We start from the raw sequence: 14,610 nt of genomic DNA, 5'->3' as shown, positions 1-14,610 counted from the left end.
GTAGGAGGGACGGAGGTGGGACAGACGAGTAGCTGCGCCAGCGCGCACGGTGTGCCAAACTTGCAAAATCCGCCTGGCCACACCCAGTTGGCGAAGCGCAGGTGCGCTGCGCCCCCGCCTCGCCCGGTCTGCGAAACTAAAGTAAAAACTAAAAACACCCAAAGTGTGGAGAAGAGGGACCGGGAAAAGCGGCGGACCTCCGGGGAAGCCTGCTCCGTTCTTCCCGCAGTTAGGGGCCGTTCGCCACGGTACTGCTGCTGGGCAGGGTGGAAATACGTCCTGCAGAGTTACAGAGGACCTGGAGAATGTTTTAGGATAGTAATAACATTATATAAGATAATCATATTACAAAGATAATATAAGATAATAACATTAAAGACAAAATGAAATTGCAATACTTTTTCAAAACTTGATGATTTTACCTTTCTGTACATTTTGTATACAAATTCATTTCAATTTCAATTTACAATGTTCAAAATTTTCTTCCGGGGGAAGAACACATTTGCAGATTTTTGTACGCATTCACAAACTTAATTACGCTTTTACAAATTATTTTACACATGTACAAATCTGATTACGCACACACAGATTGAGATACGCATTTGCAGCTATTTTGCTACCATAATGGCCCCACATTGATCAGCCTAACTGCTGTGCTTGATTACAAAAAAGTTTTATCAACAAATGCAGTTTTTTGGGGGGGTTTTCTCACTGGTCTGCACACCCTGAAAAAATTAAAAGAGAAAGTAACATGTACTTTGACTAATTTATCAACCAGGTACTTTTTATTTTTATTTGAGTAGGTTTCTCAAATAATAATTTTCACTTTCACTTGAGTCATTTTTTTATGGGAGAAATTGTACTTTAACTTACATGTGGATTTTCTACCCACCACTGCCGGTGAACCCTGTCATTGGTCGAGTCGTGTTCTGGCATTCAAACCTGTAACCAAATGAGAATCTATGCCATGTTTCTCCATATCAGATAATGATCTCATCCAGGCAATGAACTGGATTCATCTGATGTTAACACCAACAGTAAAAACCTTCATCTCTTCCTCAGTGTTGCCAGCACCGTCAAGCACGCCCTGTCGGTTTGGCTGAGCATCATCGTGTTCAGTAACCCCATCACCATCCTCAGCGCCACCGGCACCGTCCTCGTCTTCATCGGGGTCTTGTTGTACAACAAGGCCAGGCAGGTCCAGAGGGCAACTTTGCAGGCCATGGCTGCCGAGCAGAACCACAAACCACTTCTGCAGGACCAGGACTTCCAAGCCTCTGAGTCACACTGAGGACTTGGCACTTGAGACTGAAATGCTGCCTGGAAAAGGATCAAGGTATTAACAACATTCTGTTTGCTTATCTGTGGCTGTTTAGACAGGCTAACTGGATATCTGTTTGTTCTTTACTGTGCACACATTCTAGTTCAAGAGGACTGACTCATGTTTTGTTTTCCCAGGATCCATATAGTGTCACTGACATGTCTTAGAGCTGAAGGTAAATTTTGGTGACTGACTTTGTATAGGTCAAATCCATCACTAGTCCTGTGCAACAGTATAGACAATATTCCTTTGTCTTTAACCTGACTGCATTCTTACAGTCCTTGATCCTTTGCTTTGTCTAATATCGGTCAGTAAAAGGAAAAGCTCAGGGCGTCCTTCAGCTTTTTGAAGGAAGTGACTTCTGTAAGCTCTTAGTCTTACATATGCATTCCAGAGCGTGCTGCTTTGTTTCTCATCTGTGGTACAGCAGCTGCTGAATGTATGCTATTGTGAATATGTGTAAAGCATTGAAGCTGTAAGATTTTTAATCCTGTGATGGTGTAACCTACACTGTATCATACAATGTCAAACTGATCTCGCTTGCATCTGAATATAAGATGTGAACAGGGCACCGGTGCCTGAGATGGGAGGCCTTTTCGGAGGCTTGTCCAGCCAAAGCTTCGACTTGCCGTTTGACACATTTTTAAACAATGTGTGGAACATTTGAAAGCCACATACTGCATTCTAGGAATGCTCATCCTCCATCATGAACTGTCGTGGGTGTATATAGGGGTTTATGTACTTGCATTTCGTTCTTTGTAAACTGACTTTCCTTTAGTGCATGCTGGGATAGCAGCCCTGGCGACCCTGAACAGGAAAAGGGTCTTAAAGAATGACTGGATCGATGAGCTGCTGTAGCTCACACATTCCTAGTCTTATAGACAAACAGTATATTACAACTTGGGTTTTATTTTGTGGCTCGGCCCATCTGCTCTGTTGGTTACGCCCAACAGTCAGACCATCGAACAGGTTCAACAAGTTAGTAACAGTAAAAGCAAACTGTGAAATTAATACACAACTGCCTGCTTTAAACATCACAGTTTGCAAACAAAATTTATGGATCAATCATGACCTGCTGTTCTTACTGTAGCTGTTTGCACTCCGTTTTCTTGTGCAATAAGGCATCGTTAACGACATTACAAAAGCAATCACTTTAATTATTCTCCCTCCAATAAAAGCATGAGCTTATGTTGCATTCATGCTGGTTTACAAGCTGTCTGATTGACTGATCTGTTTGTGTTTCGTTCCCTGTTGGATCTGTTTTTGGCTTTGTCACCATGTTCCCAAATCTCAGGTGATTGCAGTGTTATCACAAACAACAGAGCCAATGGTCTGAACGATAAAACTCAACTTGTAATAAACCAGAGAGCTCCTAAAAGACCTCATGCATCAAACCCCTGTTAACTTTAAACTAGTAGGATTCAATATAAAACCTGTGCCACTGGTTAAGGCGTCATTTCTGTGAGCCTCCTGTGGTTGTTGCTACTTTTAAACACACATGTTGTTCATGAACACGTTTGTGATAAGAGCTGTGATGACAAATTAAGTGTTTTCCCCTTGTTGACATCTTGCCAAAAACAGCTACATGGTGCCAATAATGTAACATATGAATCTTTTTCTGATCTGTAATCACACTGCCTTACGTCTCCTGCTCTGCTCTGTGTGTGCGTCCACGTTTCTGTGCTGATTTCTCTGAGGTCAGTGACTAACAAAGTCCATCGGGTGTCTGATAGGACCAATCTGTGTTAATCATTGCAAGTCTGACTATCAGGTTAGTTTTTGTGCCTCAAGAAGCAGTTTACTTTCTGTTCTTACATGTTGCGCTCACACTTGGGCAGCATTTTGATTATGACCACAAGGGTTGTCTTACTTGAACGCATTTGTTGTAAATTACGTTGAAACACGTTCATTCTGCATGGCTATTTTCCTGTCATTGTTTGAGATTTTTCTCTCTCGGTAAAGTGCTTATAAAAACAGGTGTGGGCTCAGATTTGATATTGATATCCTACGATTATATGTTTTTACCCTTTTTTTCCATGTTGTCTCTTTTGAATGCTGCTTCAAGAGGCAAGTCCAGACAAACTGGGTTTTTCTGTTGTGTATTTGTATCATATTTCAAAGGTTGGAAGTGTGGAGGTAGGAAAGAGCAGGTATGAACTGTTTGTTTGGGAACGTGCAAATCAAAGATGTAAAAATATTGACTAATATAACTGTTGAGTGAGGATGTAATGATGTTTGTTGGACACTGTGCAGAAAATAAAGTATTTTCTCTTCATCACATTGTGTGAGTGTACTTTGAATTTTGAGTGGTCTCATGTTGCATACCTGATTTACATACACACTAGTATCCTAATTGTAACTAGTATATACAATGTATCTTATGTTTGCACGTGTAAACAACACATTTTCATTTATTATTCAATTTGGAAATTGCTTTTTGACGAAAACTACGATGCACAACAAGCTCTAAATACAAACATTGACATTTTATCGCCTTAGTTTACATGGTGACTGTGTTGGCAAACATGGAAAAGCATTGAGATTAACTGGAGATTTTGGCCTCCAGGCAAGTGCATTTCCAATATTTACTCCCCATCTAGCCTTGTTTTTAGTCTCTACTAACTCATGAGTGAAATATCTGGCTCTTTTGCAGCTTAAAAACACAAACTCTCTGCAGTGCTTAAGGGAACTGCAATCAGGTGATGATTTTCTTTGAATTTTTCACTACAAGTGACCCTTTTCATGTTGCACACAGGCATTTGATCTGTAGTTAACAAAAAAAAAGTTAATTACAGCAGCTTTAACTCAAGGTCCACCCAATCCTTCCTCGCCATTTAAGACCAGAGCGCATACTGCAAACTTATAAGGGATGTTGCATGGCTGGGCTATCAGAACATCTAATCAGTCTTCAAGTCTCACCATGACAGGACTTACCACAAGCCATTCAAAACCTTAAGATGGCTGCTGATACAAACAGGACAAACCTGTAAGGGAAATAGGACCTCTGCTTGGACAAAACCTGTAATGATGTTTGACATCACATGCAACGACTCTGTGAAACACTACATGGATGAAACATGAGAATCCCTGACAAGAGACTGAATTAATTCCAGCAATATAAACATCCAGAGTTTGTGAACAGCAGGCTAAAACTAGACAGCTCCGACTTCAGAGCAACAGATGAGAGATCTCGTCTCAGGAGGGGGGACCGCTCATCAATAATCAATCATCTACATTCTTTCCGTTGTTCATTTATTAGAAAATTGAGAGAAAGAAAATGCTTTGAAATAAAATGTAAAACCTATAGTTGAAAATGCACCTTTTACAGTTACATTCATATTTTGTAGCACAATGGATCTGATGTCCAGTAAACATGAGCAGCTTCGCCGTGATATCCTCCATTAAAGCTGTGCGAGTCACAAGAAACTCAGCTGGAGCTGAATTTGAACATTTTCATCAATTACGCTTAGCTGCAGTGTGTTCAAGTTTTTGATCCTTGCTGAATGAGAGTTGACCTATTCCACACAGACTTACGAAACTGAAAAAAGCAGTATTTCAATACTCATCATCTTCAGATTGTCTAAAACTGAGACCATTTCAACTGATAATGTCAAGTCTTCCTGAGAATATCTAACCTACAGCCATGTTGTGTATGAATAAATCCTCCACAACATGGGGAGATCTTTCAAAGGTGCGGCACAGAGTGAGGTCATCTCGTCGGTGGACAGAAAGTCCTCATCAGCATCTCGTAGCTGAGGAAGGTGACGGCGTTGACGGGGAAGGCCCTCAGGCTGTTCAGTGTCAGGCCTTTGAAAAAGACCCTCACTCCCTCCTCTCTGACGCTCTCTCTCATGCAGTGGAGGACCCCGCTGTACTCCCGGCCGCCAGCTCCTGACATCTGGAGCCGGGCTTTCACCACGTCCATGGGTGTGGCAAAGGCCCAGGTCACCACTCCCGCCAAGCCCCCTGCCATCAATATTGCAAATGTACCTGAGGACAGGAAAGTTAAATGAATAATGTACACCTTTAAAGTTGTGCATGTACTGAAAAATTACATTTCAAATTTCTAAATTAAACTAAAACAATTTTCTCCTGGACAGCAGTTATGAAACACTCTGTCCAAAGAAAGCCAGACCCACAAGTGTTAGCCTACATCTGTTGCTTCTTCCTTTTAATCTGTTCAGTATCTTTTATATAGAAACCCATTTCCATCAGGAGAAGAAAAAAAGGTAAATTGTGAGATAATAAGTCAAATGTATACAATACTTAATCAAACACATGGTGCTGAGTCAATATTAAAACTCAGATTTACTATGTCAAAACTACAAGACACTAAATCAATATCATAAGATGCCAAGTCAAAATTTAATTATGATGTATTTTTCACGCAGCAACCTTTAAGTGCCAAAAACTGCAGTTCATCAAATGGCCACTTGAGGCTGGCTCCAGAGGCCAGTCAATCCCCATAAACCCCTGGTACAAAAAGATGTTTTGGTCTCTAAAATTAATTTCCTCCATCATGACAACTTTATGGGGGTGAATTTTTTGTCGACTCACCCATTTAAATTTTTATTAAGACTTAAAAATTATGTGTAATTAAGGGCGGGCTGCTTTGAGTGTCAGACCCACCCCTTCCTTCTGAACAGCTGCACCCTCTCGTCCAAATATGGTCAGTTGTGTCTCCAAAAATCCAAGATGGCGACAACCAAAATGCCAAACAGGTGGTTTCAAAACCATGGATGTATAAAGTAAACTGGAAACAGCCTTGGAGGCGGAGCTCCATTTATTCCTATGAAAGTTGCTCAATGGTACTGAAGACAAAAAACTTCCCAGGTCTAAAATTACCCTGGTACAAAGAGTAGCACAGCAGAGACTTCCACCAGCCGAGCAGCTAACTTCCTGTTTAGCTCTCTGCAAACTTGAATGGAGATAAAATGATTAAATCGAGCAGCTCTTCTTCAGTTTAGAGAAATTTTTTTGGATCGCATGGGTCAAATCCCAATAGTCAAACGAGTTTTTTCTTGGGGGTTTTATCTTATGATTTTTACTTCTTAAGTCAAATATCTGACAAAGTATCATACTTTTCTTGTATCTCATGATTTTGATTTAGAAAGATAAAAGCCTGACTTACTAAGCCATTATTTTGATTTACCATAAGTGTTTTTTTCTAACGTTCTTTCAACAGCTCGTCCATTATTTTTCCTGACAGAAATGACCTTCCATATTTCACACTATCCTCGTTACTTATGTATTGAGGGTCTTCAATGATGCAGCGTTCCCTCTGAAACTGACCTGACTCTTTGCCAGTCTCGGTCAGAGCCTTTCGAGTGACCTCGTAAGGCAAAAAGTAGAGTCCATAGCAGGGTACGTCCCTCAGGGCGAGGGCAAACCCTCCTCTGAACAGACCCCTGGGCCCCTCCTCCTTCAGGATGACGGCAACACAGTGAATGGGTCCCCGGTATCGGACAGCAGTTGTTTGACCCTGCAGACGCACCTTCACCAGGTCAATGGGTGCCAAAACAAACACCTGAAAGCAGATCAAGTTAAAGTATTAGAACACTCATGTGTATCATATAATTTTGTTTTAGACAGAGGTTTCTAAGGTTTTATGACATAGAGCTTGCAAAAGCATATCACTTAAAAGGATTAGCCTGGTCATACTTTTAACTGACAGCAAATCCAATGAAAAAACTCAAACCAACAAAGACTAAAACTAGACTGAATCTAACAAGTACTGTAGATTAAGTGTTTGGCACTCTGCTTAAATATCAAGTATCATGCACATATAGGCAGTTGATGGAAGCCACAATATATATTGCGTGTTTTGTCAGCAAGTATCCTGCTAGAACTCCTGACTCTTGTATCCTCTTCTCTATACAGTCACACAAACACCTCAGTATATGGAGACACTATCTGTTCCTCCTGCGTTTGTATTTTCATAAGGAATAAACCTAGATAAAGCAGGCCTCTGTCCACCAATCACTGTGCACAGAGTAAGCAAATCTCATTCATGAAGCAGAGCATTCCACAGCAAAAAGGTCAGGTGCTCACGTCCTCTCTGCTCAAGACCTCTCTCCATTTCTTAAAGTGACTCTTAGCAGCTTTGTGAATAAGAGGAAATTCTTGGTTGGGAACCTCTAGGAGGCGTCCTTGCTCTAGTGGTCAGATGAAGTACTGCATGAATATTGATAGTCGTGACATTTGAGTAGGTATTCATGATCCACAGAGGATGATTTCCTGAAGATTTCTGACCCCTAGAACATCTGTACACTACCATCTAGGGATGGGAATTGGTAAGATTTTATTGATACCAATGCCATTGTGGATTCCGCTTAACGGTCCAATTCTTGATCATCTCCCTAATTGATTCATGATCAATTTTCTGTGTGGGGAAAGTAAGCATTCACAGGTTTTTAGCACCAACACAATTGTTTTACTATCCCTGTGTCTGAACACGATGTAGAAACAGAGTAGAAAAAGGCAGGCATGTGACTCAGGTGTGCAAATTCTTCACTGCTTAACTGTTTTCTTAGTCAAAGAAAAAATCTGCCTAACCTCCCTGTGTGGTGTTAATGTTATTATACCATAGGATATCTACCCTTGGTAACAGACACACTGCTTGGTCTGGGAGGCAGTGGCACTCGTGTGTAGAGCTTCAATTTCTCCACCATGTTTCTTTTTTGTTGTGTGTTTCCAGTAGATGCATAAGTTTGGTGTCATTATTTTGCAATGTGGAATTGATAAGCTCGGAGGTATACGATTCCAGCAGATCTGAGCTAGTTCTCAACTGGAACTGCTTGTGGATTTACATCTGTACCACCATCAGGGTAGAATTCTTTGGTACATGACATGGTATCTCAAAGTAAAATGGCTGGGCTTCCCAAAGGTATTTATGGTTCTCTTGCAAATGAATTCTGATGATTCAGCTCGTCCTTGACTGACACTTTTGTCAATGTCAATGAATGCTGACAACTATTTGCCTGTACTTTAACCTTGCAGCCTTTACTTAGGACCCAGGTATCAAGCTAAACTTTTTTCCTGAAGACAGAAAATTTCTAAATGAGCATGGCTGATTGCTACATTTTTAACTTCATGAACCCTTGACCTACCCTCAGGCTACTGGCTCAGATCACATTCTTGACACTGCTTTGAAGAAAATATTTGTTTTGGGGGGATGTAATGGACATTTCTTCCTCTAGAGGCCAGTTGCACATACACTTAAAAGTCTTATTTTCACACAATATCTGAATTCTACTTGGAGTAGACACATGACACCAAAATAATTTGCCAAAACCTCTGTGAAGGGAGTTCTCACACCCTATGAATGGTCAGTGTCACAGCACCTGTGGTCCTGTGAAGCCCTAACAGTCACAATGCCAGTAATACCTGCAGTTATGGTCTTGCAAAGGTGCTTTCGATGAAACCAACCGGTGAACGTCAGGTGTTCTTACCTGCACCAGACCTGAGAAGGAGCCGGCTGCGTAGACCTGTGCAGCAGAGGCCGGTTTGCCCTGATTGCGGTCACTGCGCTGAGACTGAGTGAGGTAATCTAAGGCATTACTGTATGAACCAAAGACAACAGAGTTTGTGATGCCTGTGGTCAGCACCGGAAATGCCATGCCCTTGAAGAATCCACGGAGCTGATATAAAAAAGACATAACAAACAGATAAATAAACATGCATCAATACGTTGTGTCATGTGTTTTATGGTGGAGATGCAGTGATATCTGGTAAAACAATTACAGAAGACATGACACCTACCCCCTCATTAGAGTATGTTTTAGATAAACAGTCAAATATCCCTTTGTACACAGACTGGGCCTGCAGGCGCACCTACAGTTGAAACATTAAGTGTCAGAAAAAGCTTATGCATGTGGTCATGATTATTGACTGCAATGTGTATAGTATAGATTATGCAACCTTCACAGTGTCTAATGGATGTCCAACTGCAAGTCCCACTGCACCTACATGAACCAGCAAGGACATGTTATTACATGCATGCAAATATGTTAAATGTAAAATGTAGTTTTTCTTACCGGAAATGCTCCCAGCTATGAATTCTAAAAAAGGCATGACTTGGACACTTTCATAAACTGCAGAGAAGAACTTGTCCCACCACAGGCGGGTTATAAAGATAACACCGGAGGATGCTTTACAGCTGCTATAAAGCGATGTGACTGTGCTCCAGCAGCCAAGGGGAAGGTTAGCTAATATATGACAGTCACAGATAAGTTGGTGGTTTAAGTCGGGTTAGGCAAAATGCTCTTACCCTGTAAGAAAAATGCAGCTGAGAGGCTTTAATCCACACAAGTAACGTAAATCCTAAATTACTAAATCTCCTCTGTGGAGCATTGGGCATCATATGCATGAAAACGTGTCATTTCCACAACTCTTCATCGGACTTTTTAAGGTAGTTTTCAGTCACGTGACTGTGGAGCCCTGGTGGACAAAATCACAGATATCTCTCCATACATCCACGATAGATGTGTGCAAAACAAAGATCCAGCATGGAGGCCAGCACTGGAAACTCCATCCATCTGCAGATTTGTCGGTTTTTCTTATGTTTCAAGCCACAGGTGTTTAAACCAGCTCTCCAAAGAAAAAACAAACAAAGGTGTGGATAAATCTGGGCGATTGCGATCCACATCCAGCATCAGTATGTCAATCGGTAAAAGCAGCAAAGTTCCTGCAGGAGCTCTGCTTCGGCGATGTTTGCAGCTATCTTGGAAAGACTCCCTCTCCTTACACTGCTAGTGCATGCACCACAAGTGCTCGTGCTACAAGATTGAGACATGCTGCAGACACAGTCTGTTTAAAGCGTACACGACAGGCTCCTGCAAACCGCGCCCACCACTAGTACAAGACAAACCCACTAACACGATGGGTATGTGTGTGTGTGTGTGTGTGTGTGTGTGTGTGTGTGTGTGTGTGTGTGTGTGTGTGTGTATGAGAAAGAGTCCTTAAGCACTCCAGTCTATGATCGGACCAACATTACTGCATGGTAGTGAAGTGTGGGGTCTTCTTGTGATTCAAGACTTTGAAATATGGGACAGACATCCAATGGGATGCACATATGTGTCCAGATTGAAGCAGTGTGAGGAATGGGTTGAGGGGGTGTCATGGGGTCATGTATTTTGGTTTGTGCTTTGCATGTGTTGGTGTTGAGTTCTGAGACCTTAAGGGTGGGGAGGTTAATCACTAAAGTTCTACATTTGCAAGAGTATCCACAGGAGCACAATGGATGCCGATCTGATCTCGGCCAACTCCCCTTTTTAATTAATATACAAAAAGAGCAATCAAATTCCACAAACACCCAACTCCTACCATTATAAACCTCTCCACTGCCAAGAGAGGAGACCTTTCTGTCATCTGGTCCTGAGGGTCACCTTCTCTAACAGCACAAGGCCACAGGATAAACCTCACGCAATCCAGCCCAACCAAATAATCACTGAAGACAAAGAAAACTGCATCAACTAACTGACATCTACCACAAAAGCCCCGAACAAACTTAAATGCTATTTGGCCCTAAACAGACAGTACAGCGTGTCAAACTATCTGACCTCTGTGACAGATCAAAAACTAAGAAACATACTGACTATGTACAGACTCAGTGATCACAGCCTGGCCATGGAGACTGGTCGACATAGGCAGACCTGACTGCCTAGAGAGAACAGACTGGTGGAGACAGAACAACATTTCCTGCTACAATGCAGCACATGTGAAGACTTCAGAACAAAGTTCTTTACAAAAATTAAATGTAAACTGCAAGATTTTGATTCACTGGCTGACCGACTAATGCAACACCTACTTGGAGAAAATAGTGTCAGTGCCATAGATGCAGCAAGATATGTCAGTGCATGTCACAGCTTAAGAGACAAGCAACGCAACAACACATATTCATCTCCTCACAGATCACACTCTGCCTTTTTCTTTACTCCTTCACTTAATGTGTTTTTTCTTTAAAATGTATGTCTATGATTTTGTTTTAATGTATTGTTGATGATTGTTTTTGAATTCACTGTCATAATTGTAATTGTGCTTTGGCAACACATAAGAAATGTCATGCCAATAAAGCTTTTTGAATTGAATTTGAGAGACAGAGAGACTTTTCTTTTCTTTTCTTTTCTTTTCTTTTCTTTTCTTTTCTTTTCTTGCTTGGGCTGGTGTTGGCTGTAAGTCTACTATAATCCACACTTCGGGCAGAAGGTGGCGGTAGCGCACTGTAAACGTTGGAGGCCATCCAACATTAAAACCCAAGAAGAAGAGTAAGAAGCCACTTGTAAACAACCAGTGACGTCAATGGTATGCGCGACCAAGCTTTGAATCAGCTTCGGTAACGGAGGGAAAACCGTCTTTCGGGTCGTCAAATTATGTTCTCGGCTCGTTTTAATAGTATGCCTCTTTATGTTTTGGATTCTCCCCTAAATATTTACAGAAACTGACATTTTACTTCCCCCGCTGGTTGTCATCGTCAAGCCAGGCAGCTTCAAAAGGATATTAAAAACTGCCTCAAGATAATGCACGCCTGACAGACTGCCGCTTTGCTAACGTTAGCTAGCTAGAAAATTAGCTATTTGATTCATTTGACAGGTGAAAAGCTAGAAAACATGACAACTCTAACAAGGCAAGACCTCAACTTTGGACAAGGTAAGACAACCAGACTAACCAACGGTAACAAACTGTCAACTATCCGTCATTTAGCTGTGGCTCACAGCCGCTGACGTGCAAAACGAATACCTCGATAAAATGCAGCTGATATTTTTGTCGAATAATTTGACCTTGCCTTTGAGTAGATAACACGTTTTACATAGATATGATGAATTATAGGTATATGCTGGTTTATTCGGCATATTAAAACCAGCAGTTTATCTCAGTAAATTATCTAACCCTAACCCTAACCCTTGCTGTTTCCCTGTTTTGTGTGAGCTACTCCTGACACTAAATTGTACAATATTTGCATGGAGTTTTGTGGTACTTTGTCCTAGTACAAGGTCAATGGGATTGCATGGAGATCTAATTATCCAGTTGATTCCTCTCTTCCAGTGGTTGCTGACATCCTGTGTGAGTTCCTGGAGGTCGCTATTCATCTCATCCTGTATGTCCGTGAAGTTTATCCCTCGGGAATATTTCAGAAGAGAAAGAAATACAATGTACCTGTGCAGGTACATATGAATAAATGTTTACTACAAGCTCACAGTTTTTATGAAGGCTCACATATCTGTAACTCTGATGTTTGTATTTTGTTTTGGTGTGTTTAATTTTAGATGTCATGTCACCCAGAGCTGAATCAGTACATCCAAGACACACTTCACTGTGTAAAGCCACTCATTGAGAAGGTAAGACATGATGTGATGCTGACTGAGGCTGATTAGGAAACATGTCATTTACATGTATACACTGCTTAAGTATTTTGTTTCCCTCCCAGAATGATGCAGAGAAAGTGGTGGTGGTCATCATGGACAAAGAGCATCATCCAGTAGAGCGATTTGTATTTGAGATTTCCCAACCTCCACTGCTGTCTATCAGGTTTTTCCTCTCCTTTAAAAAATCATTAATGAAACAACATGCTTATTTTGTGAAACATTTTCAGCGTGATCATGGTCGCTAACTTCTGGTGGTTTTGTTGTTACAGCTCAGACACATTACTGTCACATGTGGAGCAGCTGCTGAGGGCGTTCATCCTGAAGATCAGCGTGTGTGATGCTGTTTTGAATAATAACCCACCAGGTAACGTCACTGATGATTACCTAAAGAGAAGCACATAACGGACTAAGTGCCATCTCACCTATATATTCCTAAAACTTTTATAAAGGTTTTGAAAAATGATATACCTCGTTCCCTGCCCTGTATGCAGCAATAGCAGCTAAAAGAAATTGTGTCTACACCAGCTGTGTCCAAAATCTTTTCAGTGATGCCCCTCTTTGTAAGATGAAGCATGTGCAATTGCTACTGTTGTTTCGTTATCACTTTGAAATGATTAAGATTAATGCAATGCAGTAATTATAAATATTATTAGTTAGAACCGTGTTTTACGGGTCGAAAGTTAAAGGTCCCACATCTCCTCATAAAACTTAATTGATCCTCGTGTACACGATGCCAGCGTTCATAAAGAAGCACTTTGTCCAGCGTGTGGAAGGTGATCAATTCTACTAACTTACCAAGCCTACCAGGTTGTGTAGTGCTCCAACAAGCCCTATTAATCAAATACTATAATTTTCAGATGGCTGTGGTTGGAATTAATGTCTGCCAATCTTGGCCAAGGAGGCAGGATTTGGGTGATTCTGAGGGGAATGATAAGCCTGTGAGGTGTAGTTCAGGGTATAACATTCTCAGACACAACTCTTCAGAAGCCATAGGGCTACTGAAAATATGTCAGAGTCTCACTGGACAAGCACACAAGGAAGTAATTAAGTCCAGGGACTAGAGGAGTAGAAGATGATCACAATTGTAATGGCCATGACTTTGTTGTTGAAGGAATTCATCCACAAAATGACCAATTGTACATCAGTTAGTCATGCTGTGTTTCTTTGAATTCATGAAGAAAACTGTAACCATCAAGTTTAATAACAGCAAAACTATATCAAAGCATCAGTTTAAAAACTCTCACACAACTCAGTTATCCAGCCGTACGCTCTTTGCTTCCCAAACCCATTCATTTTTGCTAAAACTTACTATATAAAACTGAAATGAATTTGAAACTTATAGGTGCTCTCTTCAAAGCCAGACTCCAAATCCAGACTTTTTTTTTTCTCTAGCGAAAATGCATGTGTTCAGGAAGTACTGAGCATATGACTGGATAAATGAGACTTGGATTACACTGCACAAATTGTGTGAGAAATTGTAAACAAATTAATTTAAAAAGAAGGCGTGAAGGCATGTTTCACAATCTTGCGTACTTCTGATCATCTGGCTGTACTACAGTTTGGCCACACTTCTGCAACTGTGGGTGTAAACTTTCTGCCTTCTGTCCAATGGATTCCTCCTTGAATGGTTATAAAGCATCAATGCAGAATTGTGACTTGCAAGAACAAGTTCTTATAAGTTGTTGATCTTAAATTCTTCACAAATCCAAAGAAATATGACGCGACTAATAGATTTATAAATGGACATTTTATGGGTTAGGTAATATTAAGCAGATTTTTATAACACGTACAGTCAGGTCCATAATTATTTGGACAATGATACAGTTGTCGTCATTTTGGCTCTGTACACCACCACAATGGGTTTTAAATGAAACAATGAATACCTGCTTAAAGTGCAGACTCTCAGCTTTCATTTAAGGCTTTTTT

The 14,610-nt window shown here is 40.9% G+C and overlaps 3 protein-coding genes across 4 annotated transcripts in view; 2 read left to right on the top strand and 1 right to left on the bottom strand.

Moving 5' to 3' along the window:
• The window catches only part of LOC126403057 (solute carrier family 35 member E2A-like), an 11,598-nt gene extending 7,999 nt beyond the window's left edge, over window positions 1–3,599 (top strand). Inside the window, exon 10 of one of the 2 annotated variants that reach the window (XR_007571282.1) lies at window positions 1,063–1,190. Coding sequence is in view for 1 of the 2 variants with exons in the window: in XM_050065468.1 (XP_049921425.1) it covers window positions 1,063–1,291 (229 nt within the window). In the remaining variant the exon portion in view is untranslated. Of the gene's footprint in view, window positions 1–1,062 lie in introns of both variants that reach the window. The other variant, XM_050065468.1, reaches the window with a different exon arrangement.
• A 942-nt stretch (window positions 3,600–4,541) lies between these two features.
• Window positions 4,542–10,151, bottom strand: LOC126402748 (solute carrier family 25 member 45). The gene is made up of 6 exons (XM_050064970.1): window positions 9,358–10,151; window positions 9,242–9,285; window positions 9,083–9,154; window positions 8,773–8,961; window positions 6,614–6,848; window positions 4,542–5,311 (listed from the first exon to the last, which is right to left on the bottom strand). Exons 1-6 carry the CDS (start codon window positions 9,392–9,394, stop codon window positions 5,031–5,033), a joined length of 858 nt encoding a protein of 285 aa, XP_049920927.1. The 5' UTR covers window positions 9,395–10,151; the 3' UTR covers window positions 4,542–5,030.
• Window positions 10,152–11,616: 1,465 nt separating this feature from the next.
• Window positions 11,617–14,610, top strand: part of mad2l2 (mitotic arrest deficient 2 like 2) — a 5,611-nt gene continuing 2,617 nt past the window's right edge. The window contains exons 1-5 of the mRNA XM_050064822.1: window positions 11,617–11,968; window positions 12,365–12,483; window positions 12,586–12,657; window positions 12,747–12,847; window positions 12,954–13,048. Of these exons, the coding sequence (XP_049920779.1) occupies window positions 11,929–11,968; window positions 12,365–12,483; window positions 12,586–12,657; window positions 12,747–12,847; window positions 12,954–13,048 (427 nt within the window). The 5' untranslated portion in view covers window positions 11,617–11,928. The remainder of the gene's footprint in view (window positions 11,969–12,364; window positions 12,484–12,585; window positions 12,658–12,746; window positions 12,848–12,953; window positions 13,049–14,610) is intronic.

This window comes from Epinephelus moara, chromosome 16 (assembly GCF_006386435.1).
Source record: "Epinephelus moara isolate mb chromosome 16, YSFRI_EMoa_1.0, whole genome shotgun sequence".
Classification (NCBI taxonomy): domain Eukaryota; kingdom Metazoa; phylum Chordata; class Actinopteri; order Perciformes; family Serranidae; genus Epinephelus; species Epinephelus moara.
Note: the sequence above shows the minus strand (reverse complement) of the source record. Positions and strands in the feature narration are given on the sequence as shown.